General features: G+C 43.2%; 1 protein-coding gene across 2 annotated transcripts in view; it reads right to left on the bottom strand.

Annotated features, from left to right (window-relative positions):
- LOC138612413 (cyclin-dependent kinase 17-like) overlaps window positions 1-24,210 on the bottom strand; it is a 35,941-nt gene that overhangs the window by 5,633 nt on the left and 6,098 nt on the right. For both annotated transcript variants that reach the window (XM_069685632.1, XM_069685631.1), the window contains exons 2-7: window positions 17,906-18,054; window positions 13,397-13,561; window positions 12,412-12,545; window positions 7,274-7,399; window positions 2,025-2,081; window positions 1,755-1,869 (exon numbers count right to left, since the gene is read on the bottom strand). In XM_069685632.1, coding sequence (XP_069541733.1) covers window positions 1,755-1,869; window positions 2,025-2,081; window positions 7,274-7,399; window positions 12,412-12,545; window positions 13,397-13,561; window positions 17,906-18,032 — 724 coding nt within the window. In that variant the 5' untranslated portion in view covers window positions 18,033-18,054. The remainder of the gene's footprint in view (window positions 1-1,754; window positions 1,870-2,024; window positions 2,082-7,273; window positions 7,400-12,411; window positions 12,546-13,396; window positions 13,562-17,905; window positions 18,055-24,210) is intronic.

The raw sequence follows: 24,210 nt of genomic DNA, 5'->3' as shown, positions 1-24,210 counted from the left end.
ACGGGTTGAATTCTAACCTAAATCTGGTTCCATTTTCTGGGAAAAGTACTTTAGGTATTTGTTTTTCTTGCTTTTTGTAAGAGTAAACTGGATTTACTTTTCGACTGTCACAGTTTCTTGCATTTACTTTTCATACTAAAACACAGTTAACAACTCAAGTGTGCGACAGGGCTGCCCCGAATACCTTTTTTTGGACGCAATTTGTCGATTATATTTGAAGCTTCGCTACGACGACGGGGGTATGACGAGTAGATGAGAGGGATAGCATTAAATTGGTAGCGATGCTTTCTGAAAGTTACAGCCTCGTTAGAACAGATGAATGTTCATAATGATCAATGTTAGGTTATTATTAGAGCCCGACCGATACAAGATTTTTGGGGCTGATGCTGATTCCGATATTAGGGGGAAAAAATTCTGATATCAAACCAGCCGATACACATATACAGTACGTATATATGATATATATATATACAAAAAAAGAGATGCAGTCTGCCAGCGATAGGGACCTCTTTTCCCATCATGCCTGCTGCCTAGTGCTGACTGAGTAGTTAAGTTAAGTTGCTGTTTTATTTTTCAAAATGCAAATAATAATTTCTGTTAGTGTTTTTAATGTGTCTGTTTAGAACGTATGTTGGTAATTGTTATTTTTGTGCTGGTTTATAGTTGTAACCATGAGTGACGTGGCTGTTACATTTCTTGACTCCAGCTGTATTTTGTTTAAAAAGCTTTGGGTCTGGACCACGCGATGAAAAATAAGCTCTGTCATACTGACACAGCCTTACACTCATCCAGGCATCTCTTTATGTTTTACATTTTGCTGAAATGTATAGAATAATATCGGAGCATATCAGAGGATATGTTGGCCGACATGCCAGTACCTGCTGATGAAATCGGCTGACCAATATATCCGGCTCTACTTATTATTTCAATAAGCTTATTCTTATTTACTGGGCTAATTCTTACTTTGGAGGGCTTCAAAAGGAATTACCATGGCAACGATTGAGGCTGCGAAGTATTCGGGTCAGCCCTGTTTTTTTTTTATTGTTTTCCACAGGTGAAGCATCAAGTGCAGATTATCGCCCTCACATTATAACCACATCATGAGCAAGATTCCCTCAAACTAACAAAGCATGCGACACATCTACCTCCCACGCTCTGCATGCAGAAATGACTTATTTCTGCATGAAAGAAATATTTTTTTTAATGGTTAGAATTTGTTGGCTTTTAAAGCTCCTGTGAGTCTTTGCTGGTTATGAAACAGACTGAAATTAATTCAGATTACTTACAAAAGCAAACCAGACCATCAGCGACAAGATTGATTATTTCTCTATAGTTATTTTCAATGCCTGAAACCTCTGGCAGGGGGAAGCGATTAACTGCACGCTGAAGTAGGGCTTTGTCCACAGGGGGCGCCAGAATCAACACAAACAGAAAGTTCCTCACGGGGGCTTTAAACTTTAAGATGACATACTTTAAGTAGGAACTTCTACTTTAACACAATGTCAGGAAAAGGAAAGATCAAAGATCAGAAGGTGAATGAGTTCTGCTTTTTAGAAATGCCTGGACTTCCTAGGAAAGAGTGACATAATTCTGGGGAGTTCTAAGTTTTAAATCACGGGGAAATCCTTTAACCACACTAACAGCTGAACTGACTGAACAGCTGGTTATTATAAAACACGAGAGTCCACATTAAATCCTTCTGGGAGCACTTGTGAGTAACAAATGAGGTTCATGGTGCATTGCTGAATAGATACCTTCTCTGATAGCCGTGCACGGAGCCCCCTCCTCATGCTCCAGTCTGATCTCCTTCAGTGCCACCAGGTTGTCTGTCAGCTTACTCCTCCCTTTAAAGACTGTAGCGTACGTGCCCTGGAGGAGCAGGAGAGAGGAGAGGTGTCAGAAGCTGCGACACAGTCAGACTGTGAGGGGTTAAACGTAAACTGTATGTGTTATATCACTCAGTATGAGAGCAGAAGCACCTGTGAAGAAGTCAAGGTCAACAGGAAACACACACTCCAACATACCTCCCCCAGTTTGTCCAGTTTGATGTAGGTCTCCAGCTTCCCAAATCCAATTTCTGACTGGAGGAGAGAAAAGGACAAGCGGCATTAATGAGGGTGTTGTTCTTATTAGCACTGACAAGCTTACAGACACTACAGCAAATCCTTATGACGGCCACGCAGCAGAGGAGGGGGCATGTAAGGAGGTCACACACCCCCAACCACCATCAGGGCTAATCTGTTGTGACAACCGACCGCTGCCTTTTGGCTTCTACCGTGTGTTTGTTTACAGGAGTGCTTTATTTTGAAATCAGGTTAATCACACGGGGGAAACTCTAATGCGCTTTAAATCAGGGGGTCAAATCGCTGGCTGCGACCTTTTCTTTGAAGAAAAATATGAAAGATTGCACAGTAACACTTTGTATGAAGACCACATCTATAGTTCGTTATAGGGGCATTCAAAGAGAATTATAATGCATTCATAATGCTTTATGACTCCACTCATAAACACACAGATGCTTTCTGATGCACTAAATCAACAGTCATAAAACATTATAGATGTGAGTTGAAGGGTCTTACAGTGTGGATGCATTATAACTCACTATGAATGCCCCTATAATGACCTATAGATGTGGTCTTCATAGAGAGTGTTACCGGTAAATTTACTTTAGTTGTATGTTGTCATTCACAACCACTCACTTACAAGAAGCTCGCCTACAAACTGCTTCATGACTAACAGACAATGCTCTATAAAAGGCCGACTCAGAAGGTGTGATGTGACGTGGTGTGACACTCGTGTCATCTCGAGTCCTGAGGAAAGTTTCTGTAGCAGCTAGTACACGGCTCGACAGCAACAGCTGCCATTTTAAGAATTTGGCAGTTCTTCGCCTTGGGGTGTCATCAGTGGCAAACAACAATATGAAGTGTGATAAATAAACAAATACAAAACATATTAACAACACCTGTTTCTCTCTGAATCCAAAATAAAAATCCATAAAATTCTTTTTTCTCCAACCATAAATTGACACCAACTATTCCAGTTGAAAGGGTCACTGATCGCAAGTTTGGGCTTCATCTGATCGCATCAAAGTGGTTTGAAATGACGACCATTATACCCAGGGCTCCATCCAAAAGGTAATACTTTCACTAGTTTAATGAAAAGTGTGGCTTGTTTATATATAAACAAAATCAAGTTTATATCATTTTTACTTCTGCTAGAGTTGCTCCTTGTCATCTTGTCTTTTATTAATGTTTGTACTGGATTATTGGAGCTGTCTGGCAGCTAAAGTTCTACTTTATCTTATAATTTCTCTTATTTTTTGCAATCAATTCAGACATTTGCGATGTGAATATTCTGAATGCTCATGTTGCTTTGACAATGAAATTGCGATTTATTGTGCAGCCCAACTTTAAACATAAAAAGTGACAGCAAACAGCAAAACTTTCAACCCAAATATTTTTAGGATATGTCAAATGAGTGGTTAGCGTCACATGAATAATGTGAACTTGGATGAACAAGCCAACGATGAGTTTCTAAATTCATTTTGAGGATCTGTGAAGAATATGACAACAGCTGCACTATGCTGGTATTTTGTATACTTGTGCAATAAGTAGCCATGGCGACAGTGCGACAACATTGACGTTACTTTACTTGTGTAATAGATTTAATATCGGTGCAATGTGCAACAACTATTATTCTATTAATCTATCAACTATTGAGTCATCTAATTCTGTCCTCTCTCTCTTATAGTAAGCGAGAGCAACGCTGTAATTTCCCTCTGCAATCGATACTTATGATTCTGATTCTTCTGAATTGAGGGTGGAAAAGTTAGCAAAACACTTTCTCATTAAATTCTTTTAAATATTAGATATCTATATAGATATCAGATTTGTTCACTTACTGTATTACAGCTTTAAAACATTAAAACATAAATTGATAGTTGGTCTGCCAGAGAGGGTAGGCGGAGCTAAGCGGCTGCTTTTCCGCTCTCTGCACGTGTTGCGAGTAAACAGTAATCTACTATGGCTGAACAAACAAAGAAAAGATCGATGACTACAGATACAACTTCAAAAATTAGTGAAAATCCGTGGACACATGTGACACTGTCTGGATATCTGGGAAGTGGGCTCCCACATTACTTCCTCCAAAGAGAATGAAACTGAGATAACTTTAATTACTCAAATTAAAAGGTGACTAAAATGGAAACCGTATTTTCAGTCCAATAATAAGAACCGGAGTGTGCATGCAAATACATTTGACTTGGTGAAGCATTCATACTTTTTCTCTGTTCTGCTTTTGACAGATGCACATTCAAAGTAAAACCACAAGCCAATTACTGAGGCTGCTGACAGCGTGAACGCATGACAGGCCGAGGGGATGAGATTAGACCCAGGTCTCAGGCCAAGGTGTGAGCTCTCTCACTCTCTCACTTCTGTTTCATGCTGCCTTTAAATAAAACACTAACTCTCGCTGCTATCTCTCTGTTATGTAGCCTCTCTCTGCTGACCTTCCTGTGTCTGTTTCTCTCCATCTCTGCCTGAAACTCATTTCAGAAGGGCTCGCTCTGACGTGGGCAGAGAGTGCTGTACATTTACATAAGCCAGTTTGGAGATTTTAGCACTTTATTGCTTTTACAGGGACATATTGTAGTTTCTGTTCTACTACATTTATCTGAGAGACGTGGATATTAGCCACATTATTGCTGCAGAATTAGGGGTAATAAGGTAAGAACCAGAGAGCAGGATGTGCTGGAATTCAGTATCAAAGTTATCCAGTGAGAGTGTAGTTATGTGAACGACCATTCATAGACTGCAAAAAGGAAGTCTTACTGGCTAATTCAACATTCTCAACATTCATCATACTCCTCCTCTTCTTAGCTTTGTCCTGAGACAAACATCTGGCTCTTTAGCAGCTTAATATTCACCACTTTCTCCAGCTGGTCACTAAATTTGTCTTTGTGCTGGTCCCTGCCGGGCGGGTCGTGTTCAGTGGGTTAATTAGTGCTTGAGGACTGAAAAGAGCTCCCGGCTGTGGGGTGAAACAACGCTAATGACAGCAGAGTTTAAGACATTAAAACGCTCTGTGGAGCTGAAGGGAAACTGTGGAGGCAGCTAAATATATGCAGTCCAGGACAAATTTACTTACGGGGACAATAAAGCGTTGTATCATATCGTGTCGTATCGTATCCTGACGTATGATCTTGTGTCGTATCGTGTCGTATCCTGACGTATTTTATCATTTGTTATCGTGTCGTATCGTGTCATGTCGTATGGTAACCTGTCGTATCGTATAATGTCGTGTCGTATCGTATGGTAACGTGCCGTATCATATTGTATCATGTCCTATCGTACCGAGGCGTATCCTGTCGTGTTGTGTCGTATCATGTCGTATCCTATCCTGTCGTATCGAGGCGTATCCTGTCGTGTTGTATCGTATCATGTCCTATCGTACCGAGGTGTATCCTGTCGGGTTGTGTCGTATCATGTCCTATCGTACCGAGGCGTATCCTGTCGTGTTGTGTCGTATCATGTCGTATCCTATCCTGTCGTACCGAGGCGTATCCTGTCGTGTTGTATCGTATCATGTCGTATCATGTCCTATCGTACCGAGGTGTATCCTGTCGTGTTGTATCGTATCATGTCGTATCATGTCCTATCGTACCGAGGCGTATCCTGTCGTGTTGTATCGTATCATGTCGTATCATGTCCTATCGTACCGAGGTGTATCCTGTCGGGTTGTGTCGTATCATGTCGTATCATGTCCTATCGTATCGAGGCGTATCCTGTCGGGTTGTGTCGTATCATGTCGTATCATGTCCTATCGTATCGAGGCGTATCCTGTCGGGTTGTGTCGTATCATGTCGTATCATGTCCTATCGTACCGAGGCGTATCCTGTCGTGTTGTGTCGTATCATGTCGTATCCTATCCTGTCGTACCGAGGCGTATCCTGTCGTGTTGTATCGTATCATGTCGTATCATGTCCTATCGTACCGAGGCGTATCCTGTCGTGTTGTGTCGTATCATGTCGTATCCTATCCTGTCGTACCGAGGCGTATCCTGTCGTGTTGTGTCGTATCATGTCGTATCCTATCCTGTCGTACCGAGGCGTATCCTGTCGTGTTGTATCGTATCATGTCGTATCATGTCCTATCGTACCGAGGCGTATCCTGTCGTGTTGTATCGTATCATGTCGTATCATGTCCTATCGTACCGAGGTGTATCCTGTCGGGTTGTGTCGTATCATGTCGTATCATGTCCTATCGTATCGAGGCGTATCCTGTCGGGTTGTGTCGTATCATGTCGTATCATGTCCTATCGTATCGAGGCGTATCCTGTCGGGTTGTGTCGTATCATGTCGTATCATGTCCTATCGTATCGAGGCGTATCCTGTCGGGTTGTGTCGTATCATGTCGTATCATGTCCTATCGTATCGAGGCGTATCCTGTCGGGTTGTGTCGTATCATGTCGTATCATGTCCTATCGTATCGAGGCGTATCCTGTCGGGTTGTGTCGTATCATGTCGTATCATGTCCTGTCGTATCGAGGCGTATCCTGTCGTGTTGTATCGTATCATGTCGTATCCTGTCCTGTCGTACCGAGGCGTATCCTGTCGTGTTGTATCGTATCATGTCGTATCATGTCCTATCGTACCGAGGTGTATCCTGTCGGGTTGTGTCGTATCATGTCGTATCATGTCCTATCGTATCGAGGCGTATCCTGTCGGGTTGTGTCGTATCATGTCGTATCATGTCCTATCGTATCGAGGCGTATCCTGTCGGGTTGTGTCGTATCATGTCGTATCATGTCCTATCGTACCGAGGTGTATCCTGTCGGGTTGTGTCGTATCATGTCGTATCATGTCCTATCGTATCGAGGCGTATCCTGTCGGGTTGTGTCGTATCATGTCGTATCATGTCCTATCGTATCGAGGCGTATCCTGTCGGGTTGTATCGAAACACAGTCAGATGATAATTCTCTGTGGGTTCATAACTAAAAGGGACTCCTTTGACATTAGAAGTCAGTTGATCCTTTGTAAATTTGAAAACAATGTGTATTTTTGCAGCTTTATGTAAAGAAATTAGAGCTTACATTTCCTGACATTATAAGGATAATTGCTTCCCCTGTGGAGGTAGCAGAGAATCAGCACATTCAAACACATCAGCAGGTGCACCGGCTGTACACTTTGTATGCATTATCCATTTGACAGCTCCTATCTCCCTCTTCTACCTATCACACACTCTGTCCCTCTCCTCCTCCTCTCTCTCCGTCTCACCAGTGAAGCTCTGCGGGAGCGTCGGCTCAGCGGTTGGTCGAAGGGCGGGCTGCTCAGCTGCAGCTTCTCCAGGTAACCGTCAGGTATCCGGATGTCGGCCGGCAGGGAGAGACGTTTGTTTAGGTCCTGCACACAAACACACAAACACACAAGTTGTTAAAAACAACCGAAAACTAATTTAAACAAGCGTCAACATGGTGCAAAACCCCGAAAAAACAGGAATGAACCCTCCGCAAAGAGCATAAGCTCTGAATAAATACCAATGATTGTCAACAAAATGGCAGAAACCCAAAGTAAACAAGGAGCATGTGTAAGAAGCAGCCAGCTTTAGGCCCAACAGAGAGGGCAGTGTGTGTGTGTGTGTGTGTTTGAACACACGTGTAGCAGCATACAGTTGTATGGAGCAGACTTGTGTACATAACAGAGGCTGCCTCTGGATTCCTTTAAGAGTTCGGGGTTAAAGTCTCTGCAGAGTAACAAAGGATTAAAGCATGATCCTGATGATTGTTACATAAAACACACGCTTTCAGAACAACGTCTGGATTCTTCCCATCATGCATTTCCTCTATTTGTTAGATTACTGTTAATCCTCTCTCTCTCTCTCTCTGCGTTAAATCTACTTCCACTCCCTCTGAGGTAACACTGGACACTCAGTGACACCGCTCCCCCCCTCCCTCTGAACCACCAACACACAACAATATGTAACTTTGAATGTTTCCACATTTCAACAACAGGCTCATTGATAAATCAGTAACTGAAGGTGATTGACATGTGGACGGGTGAACCGACCCTTCAGCCTTTCATCCAAACAACAACAGTGACTCAGCTTAAAGCTGAGAGATGTATATATACGGCCAGTTTTACAGGAAGTGACGTTTTTATTACAACTTGAGAACATAAAAGATGCTGTAGATCGCATCTAGTTAATAAAATATTAATATAAGGATGTAATTATAGCTTATGCAACTGAATTTTTGATGCATAAACACATATTTTAGTTAATTTCATCAAAAGAATAACTGATTTAAAGCAAATAAAGAGGTGTGCTTTTTACCTGATCTATATATATATTATCTCATTGTATTCTGCTGTGAAGCTGAAATTATTTGATATAGAATAATAATCAATAAGGGGCTGCAATAAGACATTTTATTTCTCCACTTTGGCTTTCTCACCCCGCTGTGGCTTTTACATAACAAATTGGCCCACATGCACGCACACACGCACGCACGCACGCACGCACGCACACACACACGCACACGCGCGCCTACTGAAACACGTATGCACTGCTGTTTCATAATCTATGATGAATATTCTTTTTTCTCCTTTTCCACTGTTTTTATTTTTGGTTTGTCTGTCGTTCGTTTTATTTGACTTTTTGTAAAGTGCTTTCAAGTGTCTTCTGTTGCCTCGTCTTCATGTTGATCAAATGTACTGCACTACTTAAACATAGTTTTCAATATTTTAGTATTATTATAATTTTATATTTTTTGCCTTGACATTTTGTCGTTACAATTTCAGAAAATAGTTTTCATGATAATTTCCATGAGCCTGTAGCTGAAGCAGCCAGTTCTCACATTGGAAAAGGTTAAATCAATTACATAACGATTCTCTGACGATTAAGGCTGCATGATATGGGACTATTTTTTTATTTTATTTTGTAAGATTATTTTTTTAGGCTTTTTCCTTTTTTTGATAGGACAGCTGAGGAGAGCTGTGGGGAGGAGAGAGTGGGGGAGGACATGCATGATCGGCAGACCAGGAGTCCAATCTCAATCAGTGCGTGGAGGGCTGTGGTCTCTGTACATGGGACGCCTGCTCCACCAACTGAGCCAAACCAGCGCCCTGTATTGGGACTATTCTGACAGATATTTTGACTTTGATATGATTCACAATTAGTGGAAATTATAACTTTGCATCTCTATTCTATTTTCACACAATGAACACTATTCAGCTTCTGATGATGTGACAGTTATTGGGATATAAAGCAAGCAAACATGTTTTCTTACATCTGAAAAAGGAGATCCCCTCTCACCCATATTTCCTGTCTCTCTTACTCTCTCTTGTCAAATAAAGGCAGAATGCCAAATAAAATAATCTTTACAATCAATAAATAAACTTGTATAAATTGCAGCCAGGCTGATGATGTAAACATTTTTGCCTGTCGTTCCTGTGTGCTGTGTCAGGATTGGCGGTTTGTCCCCAGAGCAAGCGATGCCATCCATCACCTGACCTTTGCCCCGGCTCCGCCCCCCCCTCCTGGTGTCCAATCAACCCGTCCTAATCTGTTACAACAGGGGCCCATCTGGACCGTATTACAGTAATCCTTGTGATGTAATCCCAAAACAGCACTGCCTCCTCCTCTCCCGTGAGAGACGCTCAATCCACTACCTGACCACAGACGGAGGGATTTCCTCACTCCTCCTCCGACGCTTCCTCCTCCTCCTCCTCTTCTTTCTCTTCTCCTTTTTTTAGTGTCCCGTCCCACAGAGATTTAATAGTTAGATTACTTTATCAACAAAAAACCCTTCTGTCAGTCCCATTGCTAATACCTGACTTGCACAATGCACTTTTGTTAGACAGTGAGAGGAAGTGAGGAGAGCACTGCTTGCACACTCGATACACAGGGAGAGGTGACTCTGTGGGGGAAGCCCTGAATGGAGTAAGCTTCAAGGTGCTTCAAGTTTAAGGGGGTTTTTGTGTGTGTGTGTGTGTGTGTGTGTGTGTGTGTGTGTGTGTGCAGCCTTGCAAGCTTTGTTTGTCTCTGTGCTCGTTAAATGCCCAGAGATTCTGCAATCAAACCAACCAAGAAACAGCGTCAGAGGGAGGGAAGTGTCTGTTCCTCAATCATAAGACCTTCCCTCGCATGATCACACAGCAGGTACTGTAGTGACAACATCAACCACACATCAAAACACACAGTCAGTAGAGTTTAAAAGCACTTGTCTGAGTGTTTTTGTGAATGTTGGAGACTCATTTCAGTGCTTTTTATGGAATTAAGAACCAAAAAAATGGTTTCTCACATCTTTAGCTGATCAGATGTTATGTTTTGATTGTGTTTATGAGTTTCAAACTGTATTTCATTGTACAGTGGGTGTCACTATAAAAAAGATCACTTCAACACCAATAAAAAGCTGCTGATTTGATTGTAGGACTTTGGAAATGTAGATTCTGAAAGAGTGAAAAATTACAAATGATTTAAAAGGGCCACGTCTTCTGAATGGATGTTCTCATATGCACATGTGCTTCACATTTTTGGGTGTTTATTGTTCACAGCTAAAAAGTGAAACTGCATAATTCTGTGTTTTACATTAAATTTCTAAAAAGGTCGCCTCTGAAATGGGCCGTTCAGGACACCTGCAGGTTTCTACGTAAAACCTCGCTTTCGCTGAAATCGACCAATCATCATTCACCGTCGTTCACCTCCGGCTGCCTTCTTGCTCGAGCTTGTTGTCAAGTTGTTCTCAAGATTTCAGCTTAACATTCTGATACCTCCTGGCTCGTACATATAAGGCCGAATAACCGATCCTACAGCAGCCATGTTTTCTACAACTTTGGAGTGACAGTGCAGTGCGGCCACTCACTTGGGGGAGGGGCTAAGGTCTGACCTTTGAATTGCAAACGGCATGTTTGTTTCAGGAGGAAGGAGAGGCTCCCAAAAATAATTAATTAAAATATGTATACAATTTTTTTAACGAAACAAACTTTACCAACGTGATTTAAAAACACACTAGAGTAATAAAACATTGATTGTATAGCTGAAATATGTCCCCTTTAAATATATGTTCCAAGTAAATCTTTGATATGTTTCTTCCAGAAGTTTGAGAATAATGTGTAAAATAAAAAATAAGATATAAATGCAGAAGGGAATAGTAAGTAAGTCATTGTTCACTTTCACTATGATCTGGGAAAGTCATCTGTACTGACTCGTGGAGGTCGAACATCCTCAAATCCCATTAGTCGCCATTACGGTGGATTAAAGGGGCCACGTCTTGGCTTTGTTGAAAAGAAAAGGAGAAATTGTTTCACACAGTTTCAGATATTGTTGATAAAATACAATCCGAATGTCTTTAATGACAAAAAATTACTAAGAAGCATCAAACGTTACTCAATTTGTCCCTCTGATTCTCTTTAATTGCCACTTGATCCTCCAAAATCTGATTTAAGTCCACGTCAGAAATCTGCAGCACTCAAGAAAACCCCATGAAGCTCAACGTAATCTGTCACCTGAAGTTAAAGCAGCAGTTTCTCCTCTCACTTCATGCTGCCTCTCATGAGTCCCTATGAGCCAGCTGGATTAAAGCGTCACTCCTGATCTGCATTGGTGCGCACGTCTGCCTGTCCATATGCTGAGATTCGTGGTGCGAGCCACGACGGCATTATCTTTACAGCAGCATCGCTTTGTTCTCCAACGGTTAAACTTAATGAGATGTGAGTAATAACGCTGGATTGTATTTAATATGAGAAAAATCACACACCCTGGATTCAAAGAGTTCTTGTGGTGAAGTTTAATCCCATTTTGACACCAACAGAGAAATAATAATCATCACAGCGAGAGGTCTTTCCATAATGTGGTGACATTATGTAACCACAGGAGGAATGTCAGAATCTGCCCCTTACTGACTCCGTGTGTCTGCATGTGTGTGTATGTGTGTGAGAGAGAAAGTATGTAAGTGGGGGGTTGGGTGGGTGGCACTGGTGGCAACTGTGAGGCCTTTGTGAGACCGCTTTTAAAAGTATGTTCAGCATTACAGTATGTGGAGTCACTGTGTGCATGTGTGTGCGTGCTGAGGCAGCTGGGGACTTCTGTGTGTTCAATTCACACTACAAGAACACCCTTGGCGCTGCAACACACAACACTAATTACAACCTTTTGGAGAAGAACGAGGGTCTGTTGTGAAATGTTCAGGTTTCTGTGCTTTGCAGTGAATCGATTAAAAAATACCTTTAAAGACAGAGCGGAGGATGAACGTCTGAGCCAGGTACGACCTTCAGAACCATAAATATTTTATGATTCATAACAGCAGCATATTCAAACGTCAAAGCCTGTTATTAGCAGCCAGTGACTCATATCCAACGACATATGTAAAAAGCAGAAAGACAATGAAGGTCTATAAAGCCAGAGAAAGAAATCCCACCTCTGCAGAGATGCGTCTGTTCCCTCTGTTCCTCAGACAAACACCCGTGGGCGACTGCACCTCATCGGAGGAGGTCCCCGACGCCTGGTCGCTCTCCCCGTCCGACCCCATCTTCAGGTTCTCATGGACGATATCTGGAGTCCAGACAGAAAGAAAAACAGGCGGAGAAAGGGAGGATGAGGGGCTGTGTTTGACAGATGGAGCAGGTCTGTGGAAAACAGGGCAGGGCTCGACACCGGCTGATGACTTCAGCAGGAAAGAAAAACAGTGTGTGTGACACTTTTACGAGCCCCTCTGTTCTTATCCAGCTCCAGGCTGTGTCGAGCAGAAGTTACACACGAGCAGTATATTAGGTTTAATAAGTTTGACTGATACATCCCATTTGTTTTATTACCACAGGGCCTTACAATATAAATCAATACATCACAGTGTAATTTTCCCATGACTAAACAAACTCGGGTTTCGTGCATGCAAAACAGGTTGCTGTGTGCTCGGGGCTTTAAGCTGATATCAGGGAAGCTGTGAATTTAAATACTGTATGTGGGCTGGGATTGCAAACTGTGGGTTTGCTGGAAGCGTACAAAATCCTAATTATAGTCTAATTTTTCTAAACAACTGGCTAATTGCTTCCTAAACTGGACTTATTGTGTCGATATTTATGTGTGTCTGCGCTAACATTTGCCTCTGGCAGTGTTTCGTTTTAGCACGTCTTACACACAGTAAAGTTCACTGTGTGTGTGTGTGTGTGTGTGTGTGTGTGTGTGTGTGTGTGTGTGTGTGTGTGTGTGTGTGCAGGCTCATCTGACTGAATAGAAATGTGTAAGAGGAGGATTTTACATGTAGTTAAAGGATATTCTACATGTTGACATTCATTGGAGCAATTCTACTACTACTACTTCTGTTTAAAGTCAAAGGAAATAAAGATATCAGCTGCGGTCGTAGAGTGTGTGTTTGGGTGTGGTAAGTGTGTGTGTTTGTGTCTCACCGAGGCGACTGCCGTTGCGGGGCATGACCATGAGCGAGCCCAGGCCTCCTCCGATGACGCTCTGAGGCCGTCTCAGCGGCGGCTTCTTAAAAGAGCCTGTGTACTGGTGGAGGAAGGAGTGGACGCTGTGTGCTGACGGAGGGCGGCCATTCCTCACGATGGGCTCTGAGGAAGATGAAAGAACTTTATTTAACACGGTGACAAATAACCCAACAAATGTATATATGTTAGCTCAAAATATGTGCTTTAATAATAATAAAAAAGATGTTTAATTATGTCTCAGATTGTACGTTTCAATCAACATGTTTTGGGCTTAAAGCCTTTCATAATCAGAAGGCTGTGAGCATTTTAGCAACCTTGGTGTCTAACTGACTAAAAGCTTTGGGCGGACTAACCATACATCTGTGGTTACATAGCATAACACCACAGTGCATGAAATAATCACCGTTACATAAGAGGCTTTAACTTTTAATCTACGGATGCACAGATTGGCATGGATCATTTAACTGCGTCGACAAAGTGACATAGCAGATTGCATGATAAACAAATACTACATAACTTCAAGCGTGTGTTTACATAAATGGACTCAAAGTGAATTTTCTTTTCTCACACAGACAAATGAAAAAGGTCAGAGTGACTTTTCCTGGCGGTGAAGAACACCCAGTGTGATTTAGTTAAGTTTAATGCGCTTTAATTTTCCATAATATCGCATTCCTACAGCCTCCAATTGAAACTCAGGTTACCTAACCGTAAACATTGCTGGGGCAGTCACACTGTGGTCTCTTCTCTTATCCAGTGTAACCCTTAAACAGTAAATAGCCGATACTAAAGCAGAGGAGTAAGAGGGAAACATAATGTCTTGTAGTCTCAGCAGTGTATTTTGGCTTTGGAAAAGACTCCGCGACTGGCCGACAGAGCAGCATTTGTTCAAAGGGCGAGAATGGGGCTGACAGAGGTGAAAGATTTATTATGTGTAGAGTAGCACCAACTAAAGCTCCAACTGTGAAAGTGTGGAGAAAATGGAGCCCCAGAGAAGCTGTTTACTGCAGCGGGCGGTGAGATGAGACGGAGTGAAACTGGAGGACGGTGTGTGTAAAAAGGGCAGAAGATCAGGAGGAGGTAAAGGCAACATTTATAGAGTAAATGATGCCATCAATGAGTTTGCGAAAATTACATTCTTAAGCACCTATAACCATTTATGTGTATGATAATAATAAATGTTTTCCTTTAAAGGGTTTACCAGTTCAGAAGAGGGAGCCTGGATTGAGACTGAGCCATTACATATGTCTGAAGTCAGGAGCGTTAGCCGTGGTTGCTGTCCCTTTAATATCTCTGGTTTGATCAGGCGTTGAGAGCGGTATACTGAATTAACAATCAGGACTGATGAATGGCAGTTTAATGTAATAATTCGATTTACTTTTCAAGATTTGTTTTACACTTAAAGGAGCAGTTATTCCCTGGAAAAACCGTCACTCAAAGCTGGTGTTCTCTGTAATCGATAGAAGCAATAATATTTGAAATTGGCACCATAGCTGTGGAGGAAGTTGCACAAACAGCTTGTGGTTTCGCTCGTTCTACATTCTACAACACCCAGCGTGCATTGCACCCCTCCCTCTGAAAGGAACGGCACAGCGAAAGATGCTGGAGTGAAATACTACCGTTTCGCTGCAGGCAACGGCTCAGAGCGGTACAGAATCCAAAATACGACGAGAATATACCGGAGGATCGTCTAAAGAATCTTCAGGTCTGCAGTCTACATTTCAAACCTGACGATTTTGAACGACACATGACATCAGAGGCGGGCGTCCTAGATTGAGGAAGTGTAGTTTAGCGAGCTCCCCGGCCTCCGCCAGATGAGGCGTTTAACGTAGTCTGGTGGAGGTTTTCCAGGGCCCATTGGAGAAGCGGATAGCGTCCTCCAAAGGCACAGAGCCAAATAGCATTTTTTTTTCCTACCATAATGGAATTAGCTCCCCATGATAGCATGATAGGACTGAGGTTCAAATCAATTGGCCACTAGCAGATGTTTCAGAGTTGTTAGTGTTGTTGGCATTTTTGTTAAAGTTGTTTGTTAGCTTGTAGCTGAGACAGAAACATACAATAATGTCTGCTGCATAATTGCTAAAAATGTATGCAAGTCCTTTCGGGAATAGTTGTAGGAAATGCCAGGCAGCTGTTTACATCTTATCGCTTCACTTAACATTATGGCAGTTAAAACTTTCACTATGCTAATGCTAACTCTTGTTCTCTGTACTGACAAGTCTCCTCTTGTCTACAATGGCGGTTTCAGGTTTCTTCTCTAGTTGTGTTTTCTATTAGAGCAATTGGATTTCAAATTTGTTACATATCAAATCTTAAAAACCTTGTGTGGATAGGTCCGTTTTGTTGAGGTCACACATTTTAGGGGACATAAATATATCAGCTAAGTGACATCTGACTGAATGTGCTTTCCTTCACTGAGCCCTCACTGCATATGACTTGACCCACAGACTGAGCTGTCATGCTGGGAAAACATGGCAACTAATCTGTCAGATGTTTCAATTTGAGGCAGGAAATAAGAGCCGACAATAAATTGTTTACAAGATTCATGAGCTTTGAGAGGAAGAAAGACACATCTCCATTTATACCGCCTCCCATGGCGCTCTGATTTATCTAGCTTCCAGTTTCCAGGGTCAACCAACTCCATGCGCACTTTGTAGACTTTAGGTCTTATTGATAAAATTAAGCTCACAGGTTCAGGCTGCCTCCTCAAGGCTGATTCAGAGTGCTGTGGGAGTGCTGGGCTAAAAACAACTGATCTGTCAGGACGGACGTCAATGCTTTGAACCATTCAGTTTGTCCGTTATAAATATTCATGCGGAAAACTTTTTTGTTGCTTTTGGCTTTTTTCTTTGCATTTCCTCGATTTCCCATGAAAAATGCAAAATAAACATCCCCCATGTAACATCCAGGCCCTTCTGTCACTTCTCTCTTATCTGTGTGCAGCTGCTGCTGCCTCTGGCCTGAGTTATGAGTGTTATATAATCAGATCAGAACCAGAATGCTTTCCCCAATCACCGGGGTCAGATCACATCTCATGTGGCTACTCCATTCTGTCTCCTCTCCACCCTACTTACTGTTACACAGGCTGCTGAAATCCCCCCACTCACGCTAGCTCAAACACACAAACACAACATGATTCTGTGTACCCCACTCGCCAAGCACAGAACACTCTGGCCAAACCTGGCGTTAATCATGATACAAAAAGCTCTTTACAAAGCCCAGTTAGTTCTCAGAGGGTGAGGGGGACTGGGGGGGGAGAAGGGGCAGACTTGGACGATCTGATTGATTGAAGAAGGGGGGAAAAAAACGTCTCATTTGGACAAAAGACAAGAGAGGAAAACTGAGGACAGGCCTGAAAGAGGCTGGTTGGGAAGGGTCGGGGTGGCCAAAGAGAAGAAGAAGAGCTGAACGATGAAAAAAAAAAAAGAAAAGGGGGGAAATGGTTTCAGCAAGTCATCCAAGTTGCCGTGGCAATGTCATGGAAATTCTAGAATGTTTCCAGATTCTAAGCGCCATGGCAACATTGTGGTAGCACACCGAGCATGCTCCCTCCCTCGCTCCCTGCAGGTTTAGTGAGAATCAGCAGAGACGGGCGGCTGAGGCGCTTTCATTCTGAAGCCTTGAAGGCCACAACCTTCAGTGGGATCCAAACCAATGATGTAACACGGGGACGGGGTTTAAGATTGAGGACTGTCACATGTATAAAAGAGCCATATCAGACTGAAAAATAAAGATGAAGTCAAAAGAGAAAACAACGGCTGTCAGGGTGCATTTCGGTCTGTTAGACTTCGGCTAACGGTGCGCTAAAGCTTCTGGGTCAGTGTTAGATAAAATTTGGATTTGGATAAAAGTGTTGTATAAATGCCATTAAAATCCAGGCACTAAATCCCATCTCAGCCGTGCACTTTGTTACGTAAACGTGCTGGAAATTTTTCACTTGGGTCTGGCGTTTGATTAAACCGCTGAGTTACTTTTCTGTACAAGTTGTGACGGCACTCTCGGTTGCCAATGGCGACGGTAAAAACTACAGCGTCCCTGATTCACTTAGTGATGAAGTACAATTCAAGTGGAGTTTGCCTTTGAGATATATTACTGCTGTAAAAGCTGTCAGAACATCTCTCTTCTTTTGCTCCCTATTAGTGAGGTCGTAATGGATGTTGTGTTCAGTGCATTATATTGGACGGTGTCTCGAATATTCTGCCCCTCTCATGTATATAACTGGGTCGGGCCTCTCTATCACAGGCAGTCCAGTTCAACACTAGAACCTCAATATTAAGACGTGGTTTAATGACAGTGTGCTGTTGTATCACTTTAGATTAAACAGCAGGAGAGAGAGAGGGGACTAGGCCGTCACACATGGGGCTCATTTTATTCCAGATCCTCGTAGTATTACCTTGAGGAACACTGACATGTCATTAAAACACATTCAAATGAGACCCCGCCTCCATGTCAGCTCTTAAAACTCACCGCTGTCCTTCAGGCCGTTCTCCTCGATGGTCATCTGCTCAGCCAGCTCGGACAGCGACTCGTCGATGGTGTGGCTGCCTCGTAGCGTCTGAGAGAGACGCCGCTTGAACCGCTTCATTTTCTCCATAGAGCTCTCGGGAAGGGGAGGCCTGAGGATGCAAGATTAAACAATATTAGAGTTGTGGTTGTATCCTGTGTTAGACGACGAGGCAAACTGATACGGTTTGTTTTAGTTACAGTTAAATACTTCCTCTATCTGTAAGCTGTCTTGTTGATACAGGCCTTGACATTTTCACTGATTGTATCTGAAGTGTGAACTGCCTTTCATTCAAAAGAGTACTACTCATCCGCCTGCAGCCATGTTTCACAATCCCACAGCAGGAAACTGAAACCAAAGACGCTGTTAGATCATCAGGTGTCTGACTGTGCGAACAAAGACACGGACCCATTAGCACTCTGACGTTGATTATGAGTCAGCTCATTCAGGCACATTACTTCACATTCCTCCCGCTGGGAAAACATGACGAGGTGCTGAGAGATTCTTACAGATGAGTTTGGAGTACGGACGCTGGAAAACCGAACTGTAAAAGCAAATCCTAAACCGGGGGGATTTGCTGCTGAATGGAGCAGGACTAGCCCGGGCCACATCAAGTCCACATCACACATTCCAGCCGCATTTACTGTGTGCATGAGAGCCACTGATTGTGAGAGCTGCAGGCGGTGTGTGTGTGTGAGAGAGAGAGAGAGAAACAGGGAAAAAGATGTCAGATGAAGACAGAAGATGTTAGGGAATGTTTGGCAGATGCAGATTACAAGCAGCTTCTCTCTGTGACCTAAATGTAGTGATCATGACTCCATCACTGCTGCAGATCTGGACAGGAGTCTGTCTGCGAAGATGATGAGTAAAGCTAGCCAGACATGAAAGCACACGAGCAGTGCAGCGCCTCAGGACACGCAGCCTGTCAACACAACTCTGACAGTCTTTGTCTTCAAATATCACTCATAACCTGATTCTGCTCACAGACGGAATATAACTTAGTCACTCTGGCTGACACGGTGTGAATCATAACCTGAAAGGATGGGTTCACGCTCGGGGTTTTCAATAGCTATACGCACATTGGACTTAAGTGTTCAAAGTTCACTAACAGGAGATATGAGGCTTTAGCAGTGACAAGTTTAAGTATTCATCTCAAAGATTTTCATGTAAATAAATGTCAAGTCACTATCTATCGCTGAATGAGGTAACATAATTGTGATTGAGCCTATGGCCCACTGCTGAAAGCCTGGTGCGACGTTCGCAGGAAAAATCCCTAAGCAGCGCCCAGTTAGTGAAGCATTTTCCATCAGCCAGCAGTGATTGGTCTGCCAGAGAGGGTAGGCGGAGCTAAGCGGCTGCTTTTCCGGGCTCTCAAATGAAACTGAGATCTGCGAGATAACCGCTTTAAGTGTGGATCTAAAGATTAAGACTTTTTGGAAAGACTGTGGCAGAGGAGTAGCAATGTATATAGTACATTTTACAATTCTGAAAAAAAACATTAACATTGGAAAATATTTCTGCACTGAACGAGAGCTGGTCCCATCACCTTCCAAAAACTGTGTCACACGAGATATGGGAATGAGATCATTAAAGACGAGGTGAAATGAAAAATGTCATTTTAATCCTTTTAGATCACATCCCCGGTAATTTTGTGCATCTATTTGACAATATAGGCCAAAAAAAATACAGAAAATCAATTTCTTCGTATTCTTATATCAAAATCCGATATTTTTTTCTTCCTGTAAAAAAAAAAAATCCTGTGTGCTTACATAAGTTAGCACCAAACAATTTCCACCAATCAATCTGCAACATTTAGCCGCAGAGCACCAAGAACGCTCGGTCAGTTAGCTAGCTACTGCGCTGTGGAGAACGTCTGTCTACGCCCACTTCTCAACAATCAAATCAAATCCCTCTAATGATATGTCCCGCGTGCACGTCCTGTTTCACTCGGAAATACGTCATGATACGGAAGCTAGATACTCTCGAAATGCCGTTTCAGCTCGACTTTAAGACACACTTTAAAAGCTGTGAATCGATCATTTTACTTAATGTTATCAGCCAACACTTTCCCACCATTGTACACAAAACTACGCCAGATCAGAGCATGAAAGTAGACAACATTAAGGACTATTGTCATAAAGCAGGGCTGCAACCATATTTAGATAATGAATTTACCTGCTAGTTAGTCTAAAATCTCGATACATTATACTCTTATAAAACTGTGAGAAACACCTATCGTTAAGTTCCCAGAGCCCAATGTCATGTCTGCAAATTGCTTATTTTGTCAAACCAGCAGTTTAAAATACAATCCTATTAAATTCACAACACACTCTGAACCATAATTGCAGCAAATCATTACATTTGAGAAGCTAAAACTAATCATGCTTGGCATTTGGGCTTGACAAATGACCATAATTAATAACTCATTAAAATAGCTGATGATTGGGGGAACAGTCAGCCAGAACTGGGAAAGCAGATTTCACTTGAGAAAAGACAGCAGAGCGAGGGCAGCCAATCAGTGAACACAAATGGTTGTCAAACACACTGTCAAAACTCTTCTTCACAGAAGTAGCCCAGAAAGATTCAGTATCTGGGGTGAGAAATAGGTCATGCAGCTGCTGAATAATCTCTAAGTTCTGGTTTGAAAAAGTTTCTACACAGAGTTTTATGAGGCAGCGAGCGCGGCCTCATTCCCTCTACACCGCGGACAGCAGCGGCCGTCTGTCTGAACCGGGCCGAAGGCCAAAGCAAAGTGGGACAGGGCAAAGACGAAATATTAAACAGCAGATCATGAGGACTTAAACTGCACAAGAACACTTCATGTAATCACAGATTTAGGTAGCACGGAGATAGATGGAGTCTGAGCTTCAATATTGAGGAGCATGAAGGTAAAATGCAATAATATCCCTGTCGGATGAGTGGTTAAGGATGACTCTCAGGCAGCCTAATTACACTCGCTTGATTCTGCAGTTATCTCTCACCTACACTGATTTAAACCTTATTTTTTTCCCACCATAAACAGTGTTTCTGCTTAAAACAACATAATGAGGACAAGGAGAGTCAACCAAAACTCTAAGTGTCGGGATGGTTAACTAAACAACTCACTGAAAAGCTCTGTAAAGTGGGGATGTACAGATTCAGGTGATTATTCTGTAGGTTCATCGTTAGGAAGTCCTCCTTCACAGTGTTTTCACATTGTCTTTTCATCATTTACTTCTATGTTAATTTCATTAGAGCTGCTTTAAGATCATTCTAAAGACATTAGAGGGACTGTGTTTGATTTAGCAAGTAAAGTTTTTCTTGTTCACGACTTTTGAGGACACATTTTGAAATTTAAAATAACAAAAGACAACATTTGCTCTGGGTTGAACTTTCTGGGAGGGAAGAGAAGTGAACAAATCCAACATCCAAGTTTCATTTTGATAAATAAGGCAAACATATGTCGTCATAATGAACGAGGTAGAGAACTTTTCCCTTTACGGCTGTGTTTTTCACTCAGAACGGTCAGAATATCTATTTTTACTTGTCTTTTCTTGCCAATGCTTCCTTCTGCGCTCTCAGTCAAGCAGCAATCAATCTAATTATTCCGGGAGCCAAGATGAGGCAGAACATCAACTCGACTTGTCACAACATCTTGACATCAGTCCGCTTCGTGACGCATCGACCCTGCCGGGGCCAAAAGAAGTCGGTCACTTTCTCGCTGCAGCCTCACACAGCCTACAACATGCGCCCTGGATAGAAGAAGTGCACTCATAACTCTTGTGGAGAACTTTTCATTCACGTCTGCTGACAGGTGCCCTGAAGGAGACAAGTTACCCATCAAAAAACGGGTGATTTAATCGCGTCTGCGTTAGAGTTATGAGTTGGCAGCGGGAGCTTTCTGTTAATCCCCACAGCAAGAAAGTGGCATATAAAGCTGCAGCATGATTTGTTGATGATTTTCAGAATCAATCCATCATTTTGGAGGTTTTATACAGCAAAAATTGTTCATATTTGCTTGTTCCAGCTTATTAAAAGTGTGTTTTTTTCTTTTTATATCTTTGCAAATTGCAGATCTTTGGGTTTTGAGCTGTTAGTCAAACAAAAAAAAGACATTTTAAGACGTCAAATAAGGCTTTAGAAACTTTTAATGGATATTTTGTCTCTCTCTTTTTATAGGATAAACAATTAATTGTAATAAAAACAGGCAGAAAAATCAATAAAGAACACAATTCTTATCTGAAATCTGACCATCGTTATTCTGATATTATACTGGAGAGAAAAAAAATCACTATAAATGTTTTTAAAATCATTGGAAAAAGCAAATCAGGATTATTTTGGGATTAACTGACAGGCCATACACTGCTGGTTATTGCAGTCAATCTGTGTTCCCATGGTAATATCCAGCCTCTAACTTATGAGTGTATATGGAGGGGACATGAGGGGGCACATTAACATCTCATAAATAACCGGGATATGACCTACTGTGCAGCAGACTGTGGATACAAATCACTTTCTGAACGTTCCATGGAAATCTAATGGCAGCATTACAGAGGAGGGGAGGGGGCGAGGAAGGGAGGGGAGGGGGTCTGTCTACCGTGCACAGTATCCCCTGGCCCACGTTCCTGCTCTGGGATCGAGTGCGGAGCTTTGGACATGATCCCTGCACAGAGCCTTATCCCTGCTTCCCTAAGTAGGCCGGTCTGAGGTCTGAGCTCCACAGCCGCTGGGAGGTGGTCATAGGGGAGGAGAGGAGGAGGGAGAGAGAGGGGGGGGGGGGGGGGGGGGATGTGGGGAGGAGTGGAGGGGTCCGAGCGCTGCACTGATTCAAGATTTGTTGCCACAGTAACCCCGCTGCTTTTTCCATGCTGGAGATGCAGAGCACGGCAGGAGGCTGCATGCATGCTGATTTCCCGTCTCACTCCATCTCACATCCTATAGAATCCCCCCTCCTCCTCCCTTCCTCCTCTTACTACGTCTGCATTTCATCCCCTAACCCAGCCGTCTATACCCACCATAACACGACCCTAAATCACTGATACACTCTTACATCTCCAGCTGTGTGCTAAATTTCATTTTCCACCTCTGTTTCCCTGCAGTTCAACCTGCAGGAGCCCGCAGAAGCCCGCTGTAAGGATGCAGGGGAAACAGGAGAGCGGAGGGAGGCGGGGGGAGCATTATGGATGCTGCAGTGGTGACAATAGCCGTATGCTTCATATGGATTCTGTCCTTTCCCCCCTGCAGCCGCGAGCAAACGGCGACAGTGTTCATGACGATGAACAGAGGGCTGCTAAAAGGGTATGGCCAGAGTCCCTGCTGTGAAGTACCACCAACCCCCCGCAGCAGCCCTGCAACGCCAGACTAGAGCTCCACAAGCCGCCATCGCTGCAGGAGTCTGTGCAATTGTCCCACTTGTGCTGAATCAACCAATCACACCACAGCCACCATCACTGCTACGGGGTGAGCGCAGACCGGGCCACACACATAAACAGGAAAAAGCAAGGTCACAACCTCTGTGTTACCCCTACAGGGTTCAGTTAACCACCTAACGTCACTGCATGCAAGAGAACGGGGGTCCTAGAAAACGTCTGCCTCTCCTCCTCCCCCCCGAGGGTTACAGAAGAAGACAGAGAACAAGCGTGACTGTTGGCATGATTCACGGGTGAGCTCAGCCTCGCTTTTTCTAAAGAGCAGCCTTTTCTCATCCTGGCCAAGACAATGAGGACATGAGTGAAGGAGCTGGCTCCATTATGGAGGCCTTACATAAAGGCTGCATTGTGCACAGGAAAAAGTAGGCTGTTTCAAGAGACGCAGGAGGTAGTGGTGTGCTGCGTGGTGCTGAGCTGAGCTGAGCTGAGCATAACAACCAGGCAGGCATGCTTCCCCCGCACTCTGCAGCAGGTGAGGCTTCACTTCGACTGTGAGATCAGTTTGAACTTCAGGCAGGCTCACTGAAAAGTCTCATCATTTTTACCTCTTTCCCTCCTCGCTGACACACATCTTTTCTTCACTCTGCTCTCACACTTGTCACACGTGTCACCTGTGTCCACAGGGCTGAGTGCTGCTGACAGACAGGTCAGTGCAGTGTGTGTGTGTGTTTGAAATTCAACAGACACCTCAGCCAGAGCCAGCGGCCAAAGCAAGACCAGTGACGCACAGCCATAGATCACACAGGCAATAAGATTCAACACTAGCTGATTAACACTGTTGCTGTGGTAACAGCAGTTTGACTGACAGGTCAGCTCCTCTACAAGCTCGCTCCTTGGCCCAACAGTCAGATAGCAGAGGA

The sequence above is a fragment of the Semicossyphus pulcher genome, unplaced genomic scaffold, assembly GCF_022749685.1.
Source record: "Semicossyphus pulcher isolate SPU_LCO1_2020_fin unplaced genomic scaffold, fSemPul1.0.p SCAF_8, whole genome shotgun sequence".
NCBI classification, from domain to species: domain Eukaryota; kingdom Metazoa; phylum Chordata; class Actinopteri; order Labriformes; family Labridae; genus Semicossyphus; species Semicossyphus pulcher.
Note: the sequence above shows the minus strand (reverse complement) of the source record. Positions and strands in the feature narration are given on the sequence as shown.